Here is an 11,262-nt window from a genome sequence, read left to right as displayed (position 1 = left end):
CTACATCACACACACACACATATACACGCACACGCGCAAACACACGCACACACACACACGCGCACACACACACACATACACACACACACACAGAGTGTGCACAGAAGACAACCTCAGCATGTTCCTCATACTTTCCCAAGAATCTCCCAAGGAGAAGAATGATGACAATACTGAACCAGGTGAGTCACCACGCTTCCTGTGAGTTGGTGTTAACAGAATAAAAAAGCAGTTTCGTGCTTCATTTACTCTACATAATCATGATAAAATTCTAAGCTCGTCGGTGATCAGATCCTTAGGATAACTAAAAGAAAAATAATGAAGGATTTGGGGAGGTAAGTATCAGGAGTAAAGTATGGAGTCTGAGTAAGGTACAGTACAAAAGTAAGGTATGGAATATGAGTAAGGCATGGAGTATGACTAAACTACTGCATATGGTTAATGTATAAAATACTGTGAAGTATGGAGTATAAATAAGGTATAGAATATGAGTAGGTCTGAAGATAAGTAAGGTATGAAGTATCAGTAAGGCATAAAGTATGGGTAAGGTAAAAAAAATATAGGTAACTGAACTATACATGTAAGAATGGTTAAGATAGTTTTATGTTCTGTGTACCTAACCACAATATTTTTTTTTAAAAGAATACAAGGCATGGAGTATGAAGAGGGGCCTGAGTATGGGCAAGTGATAGAATAGGAGTAAAGGTATGGAGTTTAGGTAGAGTATAGAATATAGGCACAGTATGGAGTATGACTAAGGATATGGACTATGAGTAAGGCAGTGAGTATAAATGACAAACTAGATACAGGTAAGTTATAGAGTATTAGGTAAGGCATTGCTATGGACTGAAAGGTTGTGTTAGAACCTTATCTCCAATGTCATGGTCTTTGGAAGTGGGGCCTTTGGGAAGTGATTAGGTCATCAGGGCAGAGCCCTCATGAATGCAATTAAGCACCTTTATAAGAGAGACCCCAGAGAACTTGCTTAGCCCATTAGCCATGTGATGAATAGTGAGAAGTGTCTATGAACTAGGAAGTGGACCCTCCCCAGACACAGAATTTGCTGGAGCCTTCATATTGGGTTTTGCAGACTCCAGAGCTGTGGGAAATAAATTTCTTCACTGATAAGCCCTCCAGTCTATGATATTCTATTACAAAAGCATGAAAGTACAATGACAGATATGGAGTGAGGGCAAGGTATAGAGTGTGTGTATCGTTTGAAGTGTGGATGGAGCATAGAATATGGGGAATGTATAGAGTAGAGGATAGGTGTAGGTGAGTTTCAGTAGTCAGGAGACAGCAACTGAGATAGAACATGAAAAAAGCTGAAAATTGATATTTTTATGCTGCTGTGTTAAGATCAGAATTGCTGTTATAGCTGGTGTATTCCAGACCAAAATGCCAGCAACAGCTAAATGGCATTGAAGAATGGACAGACTGACATCATCAAAGCAGACAGTTTAAAATTAACTCATAATGCAGATTTGAATATTTCATTTTCACATTAGCCAACCTGGGATAGCTTTGCTTAATTACCTTACTTTCTTAATAATGTGGGTTTTTTTCTTCAAATTTGTACAAGGAACGTTTTGGGCTGTCCTCTTTCCTTGAGATTTTAAACCCAAAGAGTTTCAGATTTAATTGCTTGGGCAAAGAAACCACCAAGAAGAACAAATATGAGTCAGCAATGCAGGTGCTACTTTCACCAATATGAGTAAAATATTGATTGTATGAGTGGAAGTATAGAGAAGATGGAAAGTCTATGAGGCGATTCTCATAAAATGAGCAGCAACATCTAGGTCTTTGAAAATGTGTTATGCAAAGAGAAAGTGGGCAGGGCAACGAAGAGAGTAACTATACACGTTTGGGAGAAAATCATTTTTGTCCACAGGCTAAAAAGCTTTGATTTCTTTATTCTTAATATATTTTATTGATTTTTTTACAGAGAGGACGGGAGAGAGATAGAGAGTTAGAAACATCGATGAGAGAGAAACATCGATCAGCTGCCTCCTGCACATCTCCTACTAGCGATGTGCCTGCAACCCAGCTACATGCCCTTGACCGGAATCAAACCCGAGACCCTTCAGTCCGCAGGCCAACGCTTTACCCACTGAGCAAAACTGGCTTTGGCTAAAGCTTTGATTTCTTAAGAAGTAAGTAAATAGAGTAGGAAATTTACAGGTCAAAATAGTTGAAAGGCAACTTGAAAAGAGATAGCAGTCAAATTTATAGCTCCAATAAGAAAACAACAGAATGAAACAAAATTTAAACAAGAGTTTTGACTATGAAATATCTAATCAGCTATGTCGATTGCCTCCTCAAGAAAAATTTTCAAAAGGGGCTATATCTGTGGCTAGTCCTGTTTTCTGGAATTGATGAGGTACAGCTTAGCACAAAAACTATTAAGCTAAATAATACACTGATTTTTTAAAAATCCTGAGATTAACTTATTAAAAACTACGTTGAATGAGAATTCATTTCCTTGGAAACTTTATCAAAACAATTTTGTATTTCCTTTTATAGAGACAAGTAACAAAAGAATGAAAATTCAATATCCTCAGGAGAGGCAGGTGTTATATTTCAGACACTAGAAATAATTTAGGCCAAAATAAATGCAATTAGCAGGAGGGGCAAGATGTAGCACTTTTATAATGGGCTTTTCCCTATACATTTTAGCATTTCACATACTTTACAGGAGCCATGTGCATGAGCTCAGACTCATAGCCTGAGTAGAGCAAGAAATAACTATAAAATAATGACTTTTTATTGGAAACCAGAAATTCTGTAGATAGGCTGATGTTTGTACTGGTAGGTGAGTCATTTAGAAGTTTGGGGGGGGAAAATCACAAGTTTGAGAAAACCCAAACCAATAAAAATATCTTCACTGGTTTATGCATAAGAAATGTAACAAACTAATTTTTTACAAAGTTATCAATACATTCTCTAATTCTGCTTGTGTTGCCTGTGCTTACATGCCATATCTATGAAATCATTGCCAAGACCAACATCAACAAGCTTTTCGTCTGTTTTCTTCTAGGAGTTTAAAGTTTCCGGTCTTATATTTAAGACTTTAATCTGTTTTTCGTTGATTGTTTTTCTGTCTGGTGTAAAACAATGGTCCAACTTTATTTTTTAGCTTGTGGTTATCCAGTTTCCCCAGCACCATTTGTTGAGGAGACCATCCTCTCCCCATCGTGTATCCTTAGCTCCCTTGTTGAATTACAGTTGCCCATATGCACATGGACTTATTTTTGGACTCTCTATTGTGTTCCTTTGGTTCATTGAAAATTGAAGCAGGGCAGTGAAGTGGAGGAAGGAAAGCCATGTCTGTAGGAGAGGACAGTGCATTCTGTGCTGCCGGTTACTAAGGAAGGCAAAGTCAAGAGAAGAAAGTGGGAGAGAAATGGGTGAGTTCAAAGTGCAGGTTTGCAAATGTGGACTTCAGTCCTGTGGCCTCTGCCTTTATGCAAGTACCATACTATTTTATTGAATACTAGTGGCCTGGTGCATGGATTCCTGCACATTGAAAGGAAGTTAATTAGAAGAAAGATTTGTGCGGTAATTATGTTACTGCCAAAAATAACATATCAAAATAGTATATATAGTATTATAAAATTAAAATACAAAATATTTTAATGTCGCTATTCACCCTTTCTCCATAATAGAAGTGTCAGAGATAAAATAAAATTAGTAAAATATATCTGAAAATAACATATGAATTGATTAATAAATAAACAACAACAACATGATATATCAACAACAAAGTGCCAAAAGTTGGTCTTCAGATACATTCTGGCATTACGCGCAATTGGCACCAGCAAGCACTTTATATGCATCGCGCATGCATGAGAGTCAATGTTTATTTTTAAATTGCCAGTGCATAATATATGCACCAGCCAGTCGGTTGGATGATCGGACAGATGTATGGTTGGTCACTTAGCCTTTTATATATATAGACTAGAGGCCCCATACACGAAATTTGTGCATGGGTAGGGTCCCTAGGCCTGGCCGGTGAATAGGGCCCGGTCTGCACCGTTCCTGGCAGTCAGCACACATCATAGAGAGCAGTTGAACTCCTGAGGGGACAATTTGCATATTAGCCTTTTATTATATAGGATAGGATAGTTTTGTCATATATTTTGAAAATCAGGCATGTGATGCCTGTTTTGTTTTTCTTTTTCAAGATTATTTTTGTCTTCTGGAATTTTTTTGTGGTTCCATATGAATTCTATAATTTTTAAAATATTTCTGTAAGAAATGTTATTGAAATTTTGATAGAGATTAAATTGAATCTGTGAATCATTTAGACATCTTAAACAAAATTAGACAAGTGAGATAATATCAAACTAAATATCTTAAGCATACCAAAGCAAACAATCAACAGAGTGAAAAGGCAAACTACAGAATGGGAGAAAATATATGCAAGCCGTATTTCTGATAAGGGTTAATTTCCAAAATATATAAGGAACTCCTACAAATTAATAGCAAAAAAACAAACAAATAATGTGATTTAAAAATAGACTAAAGACTTGAATAGACATTTCTCCAAAGCAGACCTACAAATGGTCAACAGGTATATGAAAAGATGCTCAATATCACTAATAATCAGGGAAATGCAAATCAAAATAAAGTGAGATATTATCTTACACCTATTAAGATGTCTAGTATTATCAAAATACCCAAAGACAGTAAGTGTTGGTGAGGATGTAGAAAACAAACTCTTGTGCATTGTTGGTGGGAATGCAAAATGGTGCAGCTGCTATGGAAAACACTATGGAGGTTCCTCACAAAATTAAAAATAGAAATATGATGCAGCAAGCCCACTTCTAGGTATTTATGCAAAAGAATTTAAATCAGGATTGCCAAGAGATAGGTGTACCCCCTATCACTGGTCATTGCAGTGCTCTTCACATTTGCCAAAAATGGAAACAATCTAAATGTCAATCAACAGACAAATAGGTAAAGAAAACGTGGAATACACATACAATGAAATACTACTATTCAGCCTTTAAAAAAAGGAAATTCTAAAATATGTGATAACTTGGATGAATCTTGAGAACATTATTCCAAGAAAATAAGCCAATCACAGAGGGACAAATATTGTATGATTTTATCTATATGAGGTATCTAAAATATTCAAATTTATAGAATTAAAAAGATGTGTATTTTTTTTAATTTTCACATACACATGGTATAGGGAAAGTAAATGAAGTGAAGCAGTGGTACTCGGACTGCACAGGAAGCTAACAAGACAAAGAAAAGTGGAGAGGGAAAAATGAACTTGAGGTTCCGCTCTGGGCTGGGTGTTTTGCATTTGCCATCGCATTTATTCTTCCTATCACTGAGCCAGTGTTTCTCCATAGAAACCACCTGGTATGGGTGACTTGTTCCCTGGGCCAGTCCATGACACTGTACTAAAGAATCATTTGTCTTAGGGGACATGCTCTTCTCCTTACACCACATTGGGGATCCGGACATGACAAAAATGCTCCTTCATCACTCAAAGGAGGGGAGAGGAGGAGGTGTTTCCTTAAGTATTTACTGTCAGCCAAAACTTTCTTTTCACAAACACTGGCATTGTAGAGTGGGGATGATGGATGTTCCTTTCAAATTACTGAAGATACTGAGTGCACCTGACCTTGCTATGAATCCCTAATGGTGGCAAACATTTTCTGTGCAGATGCAGTAGTAACAGGTCTCGGAATGTCACAGATACCTACCTTTCAGCACTGAATCTGAAGTCCCTTCCAGGGAAACAGAAATGGCCCAAGGCTCTGATGGCAGCCCCAAGGACTCTACTCTCCGATTCTGAGAACAGGGGGGGAAAAACCACAGTAAAAGTTGGATTCAGAAGAGAATCTGTGAAATTATGTATAAAAGAAGAGAATTTAGAATAGAATCTTGCATAAAGCACAAATTCAGTACAAAAAGCAAAGGAAAAAAATTGTAATAAGCATTTTCTTTCTCATGTTAAGAATATATCATGATTAGCATATTGAGAGAAGAGAAGGGATATTATTACAGAAAAAGTTGAAGCAGGGCAGTGAAGTGGAGGCAGGAAAGCCATGTCTGTAGGAGAGGACAGTGGCATTCTGTGTTGCCGGTTACTAAGGAAGGCAAGGTCAAGAGAAGAAAGTGGAAGAGAAATGGGTGAGTTCAAAGTGCAGGTTTGCAAATGTGGACTTCAGTCCTGTGGCCTCTGTTCCTCTGCATGCATGTCAGGGGATGCATTTTAAAAGTAAAGAGAGGAAAGCAGATTTAATTAGCTTATTTCACTTTATTTTCTTCCATAACTTTAGTAAATACAGAAAAGATAAAATAGAAACAGAGGGCATGGCCATTGAAATTAGAATTAAGCAGTGAAACCTCTTGCTAATGATTTGCTTAACCACCTATGAGAGAAATCATTTAAAATAACATAAAACTGGAAAACAATAAAGATTTTAAAAATCCTACAGCCAAACCGGTTTGGCTCAGTGGATAGAGCGTCGACCTGCAGACTGAGAGGTCCCGGGTTCGATTCCGGTCAAGGGCATGTACCTTGGTTGTGGGCACATCCCCAGTGGGAGTGTGCAGGAGGCAGCTGATCGGTGTTTCTCTCTCATCGATGTTTCTAGCTCTCTATCCCTCTCCTTTCCTCTCTGTAAAAAATCAATAAAATATATTTTTAAAAAATAAAAAATAAAAAATCCTACAAAACTATAATGCAGATGTGATGGCATGAATTCCCTCATTAGCATATGAAATGACTTCTTCAGATATAGTTCTACCTCTTTGAGAAGGTCAGATTTCCGAGAAGATGCTAGAGATCTACTTCAAGAATTTGCTTGGGGAGGAAAATTATCCAAATTATATTTTTACTCTTAATCAAAATCTGGGCATCCATATGAAGCAGAAGGAAAGCAGGCCATGAAGTGGGAGGATGACAGAAGTCACGAGAAGTTCTAAGTGCAGCAAATGTCACCCAGGAGGCACTCTGTAAGTATGTACCATGACAATGGAATCTGTACTGAGTACATGTTACCCAGCTTTAAGGATCACCGTGAACAAGTTACCTGCTTATCCAGAAAAATGAGCTGTGGTTGTACTGGAAGCTCTCTCCCCACTTCTCCATCTGAAGGCTGGACTAGGACTGAAAGAGCATAGGGTCGAACATATATCGAGTTCCCAGTTTTAAAATTGCTTGTATTTCTGACACATGTAAAACAAAATGGAATAAAGCCATAAGCTTACAAATATTACTGTAGTAGCTATTTGCCATAATCCATTATTAGCAGTGAAAATATCTGCCTTTGAATCTAGAAAATAAAACCCTCTGTAGTGAACATTACATTGTAACTGAATAATAATTATATTTTTATTTAACACTAGAAGCCTGGTGCTCGAATTTGATGGGGGCCGATTGGGTTGGGTCGGTGAGGGGATAAGGGAGGTTAGACACCCCCGCCCCCAATAGGGGATTGCCAATCAGGAATGGTGACGGTGGAGGTGGGGGTGGGGGCACAAGTGGTGTGCGTCACAGCGACCGGTTTTTCTGGTCATTCCAGTCGATCCGTAGTTCTGGTTGCTTGGCTTTTATATATATAAATCTTTGCTAAGCCATGGTAAAGAATGGACTGGGTGTGAGGGGGTGGGGGCAGAAGCACTAATTATGAACTTATCTTTTTATCACTGTTTAATGATATAAGCTCCCCAAAGACCCCAGTGAAGGAATTTAGCAGATTATAAGACTTAGACAGTAGGGATATGTTCAGTAGTATGCCAGTGAACCAGCTCTCCCCTCAAAGACCCTGATGCCTAGTGTTTCCCAGTTCCCATGGTATGAATACTTTCTCCATGGCCGATTCTGGTACCAGGATGACATCAGTGGGAGCTGAGAGGAGGTGCCTGAGAGCAAAGCCCCAGCACAGCTGTTAGACATGGAAGCTCATTTAGCCCCACAACAGCCCTTCCATACTTGTCATCTCCATACTGTGCTTGCACTAAATAGGTTCAATAACCATGGAATTAACTGATTTTTCTTTTAATTTTAATGAATGAAGCCTTTGGGGAGAATAATACTCATAATTAATATATGCTGAGTACTGTGTACCAGGTACTATTCTAAGCTTTCCTTGTATAAACTCATCGCATCTTTAAAATGACACTATGAGGTAGGTACTCTTATTTATACATGAAGAAACGGAGGTCCAAAAGGACTAAAGCAGCGGTTCTCAACCTGTGGGTCGCGACCCCTTGGGCGGTTGAACGACCCTTTCACAGGGGTCACCTAAGACCACCCTGCATACCAGATATTTACATTACAATTCATAACAGTAGCAACATTACAGTTATGAAATAGCAACGAAAATAATTTTATGGTTGGGTCACAACATGAGGAACTGTATTTAAAGGGCCAGAAGGTTGAGAACTACTGGACTAAAGTAACCGGCCAAAGGTCTTACAAATAGTACGTGCATGACCAAGAGCAATTTACCAATGAGCTATATTGTTTCTCACCCCTTTCAGGCACATTAATTGCTGATGTGACTTAGCAATAAAATAGAATAAATAAAATAAAATGGTTATATAATTCATGATACCTTAAAACGTGTGTTTCCAATAGATTTGGTATTTTTGATGACCAAGAGAGCTTTATTAAAAGGACATTATAGCCCTGGCCAGTGTGGCTCAGTTGGTTAAGTGTCATCACATGCACCAAAAGGTCACCTATTTGATTGCCAGTCAGGGTACATACCCAGGTTGCCTGCTCAATCCCCAGTAGAAAGCATGCAGGAAGCAGCTGATTGATGCTTCTTTCTTATCGATGTTTCCCTTTCCCTCTCTCTTTTTCTTTCTCTCTCTCTCAAATTAATAAAAACATTTAAGAAAAACATTATAGATTATATATCTACTTAGAAGCCCAGTACATGGGATTCATGCACTTGTTGGGGCATGGCCTGCAGGGATATGCCTGCTGTGGGAGCAGTGCTCATCCCCAAGTGACTGTGGACCCACCCTCTGAGTGGCTGCTCCTGCTGTGGGAGCGCACTGACCACCAGGGGGCAACTCCTGTGTTGAGCATCTGCCCCCTGTTGGTCAGTGTATGTCATAGTGACTGATCAACCGATCATTCTGGTCATTCCGCCCTTTGGTTGCTGGGCTTTTATTATATAGGATCAAGCCTATTATGTACTATACATCATAGGCATATAACAGATGTTTAGCAATTAAATGGAAATCTAAAAGATAAACATCATATATCACATATATTACCCTAATATAGAACATCCCATAGTGACTTATCCTCTATACAACTTAAGTCAAGTCTAACAAAAAAAAGATTTGATTTTTTTTAAGTAGCTTATCCTGCTATCAATTAAATGCTTGAATCAGATACTTTATTCCCAACCTTTTATTTTAATTTGTGTATGAATGTGAGGAGAAAAGAATAAAATATTTATTTGGCATGGAAGGTGTATGTCAGATAAAAGTGACAATCAACCCTAGAAAGAGGAAATACAGTGGATCACAAACTATGAAGTTTCCGTAGGAAGCAATTTCCCTCCCCCCGAGAATTCTGGGATATGGGTCAGAGTAGTCCTAAGAGCCCTCTTTGGTCAGCTAAGGCTCTGACCTGTGCTACAGTCGCTCACTAGAAACTGAACATACAATAGCCCCATCACCATTTATTAGTTTGCTTAACCTGAGTGGGCAAGGCCCCCTTTTAATTTTTTTAAAGGGAATAATTGAAAACAGATTTTTTTAAAAAAAAAAATCTATGCTATTAATTCTATTCTTCTATGGGTCTCAGATTATTGGAAAATTCTAACATTGTTACCAGCTCCTATTTCTCCCCTAACCTAGTTCTTAAATGCTTTCTGGTGCGGGACAGAATTTAGGCCAGCAGCGTGGGCTAAAGAAACTGAAAGGCTCCGTCAAAGACCCTGACACAAGAACACTGATGTCTGCAGATGAAGGGACGGGAACCAACTGCCTGAACACCCGCTGAAAGGCCTGCCCCTGACACACTTTAAAGTTTATTGTGAGCAAACATCTCTTATTAAATGTAAACAGCATCTCACTGGAGGTCAGAGACTTGCTGCTACAGCATATCCCAAGGTAATACCACTTTAAGCTCCACATAAACTCTTAAGCAGTTTCTATCCTAAAACCTGACCGTAGGTGGTACAGTTTTTTACGATATGTTATAATAGTGCAATAAATCTGTTAGCTTAAAATCGAATCTCCGTGGCCTTTTAGAGAAATCATCATTAAATGCAGGGTCCTGTTAATGATGCCATCGAAGTGAAATTGTTTAATCTGCTAAGGGGGTGAAAGGTCACCAAATGAATTTTTTATAATACATCAACTTGACACGCAATAGGGAAAACTGTAATAGATAAAAGCAAAGGAAAAGGGCACTGTCTTCTTCTGATAGGTCAATAGCAGCCAAGAGAGTCACTCATCCACTTTCCTTTCACGATGGGGCTCCTTTTGCATTTAATATGGACACCCAATTAATACCTCAGCACCACAGACAACCTCATTTTAGGTGACTTATAGCAATTTCTCCCCCTTCCCTGAAATGAAAGTGATCACAATACATCATAGCATTGTGCGAATTAACGTTAATTGATTCAAGTTACCAAGCAATGATGGGCCACTTATATAATCTAGGCGTTATTGGGTGCTAGAAGGGATGGAGGGAAGATTAGATTCCAGTGTCCGTTGCTGTGACGACGGGAGTCACCTGACACCTTGTTAGACAGTTGTAAGGTTCTATTGCTGGCCCCAGTGGGGTCGTCAGTAAACTGGAGTGATGTCCAAACATCATTATACGCTGCTCCAATATTAAAGCAAAGGGATTAGCAACTTATTGCAAGCAACCTGGATTTGTCATTGTGCTGTCCTTATCCAATTTCCAACCACTAATGTGACTGTAGCCTGCGGGCAGAAAGACCTACAGCCAAACTTTAAAAAATGGGGGAGGAAAGTTCCCTCCAATCCTCCCAGTTCTAACCACTAGTTAACAGCTTCCAACACCCAGTCAAGTGTGTGAAAGAATCCCCTCACCCCTTTCAAGGCTCAGTGTAAACTAAAAGAAAGATAAAGAGAATTCAGAAATTTCCCAGTTCAGAAATCACCACTATGCATCTCAACCCTTGCTTTTCCATTTGCCAGATCCAAACTGCTTACCCTCTAAAGGGAGTGGGGGGGTATTTATATTTGCATGACAAATTCAGTAAATAAATAAATCCTATTGGTGAAAGCTAGCTCTGGGCA

General features: G+C 38.8%; 1 protein-coding gene across 1 annotated transcript in view; it reads right to left on the bottom strand.

Moving 5' to 3' along the window:
* The window catches only part of PKHD1 (polycystic kidney and hepatic disease 1 (autosomal recessive)), a 406,355-nt gene that overhangs the window by 27,306 nt on the left and 367,787 nt on the right, over positions 1-11,262 (bottom strand). The window contains exons 61-62 of the mRNA XM_006765722.1: positions 7,053-7,188; positions 5,718-5,805 (exon numbers count right to left, since the gene is read on the bottom strand). Coding sequence (XP_006765785.1) covers positions 5,718-5,805; positions 7,053-7,188 — 224 coding nt within the window. The remainder of the gene's footprint in view (positions 1-5,717; positions 5,806-7,052; positions 7,189-11,262) is intronic.

The sequence above is a fragment of the Myotis davidii genome, unplaced genomic scaffold, assembly GCF_000327345.1.
Source record: "Myotis davidii unplaced genomic scaffold, ASM32734v1 scaffold240, whole genome shotgun sequence".
Taxonomy (NCBI): domain Eukaryota; kingdom Metazoa; phylum Chordata; class Mammalia; order Chiroptera; family Vespertilionidae; genus Myotis; species Myotis davidii.
Note: the sequence above shows the minus strand (reverse complement) of the source record. Positions and strands in the feature narration are given on the sequence as shown.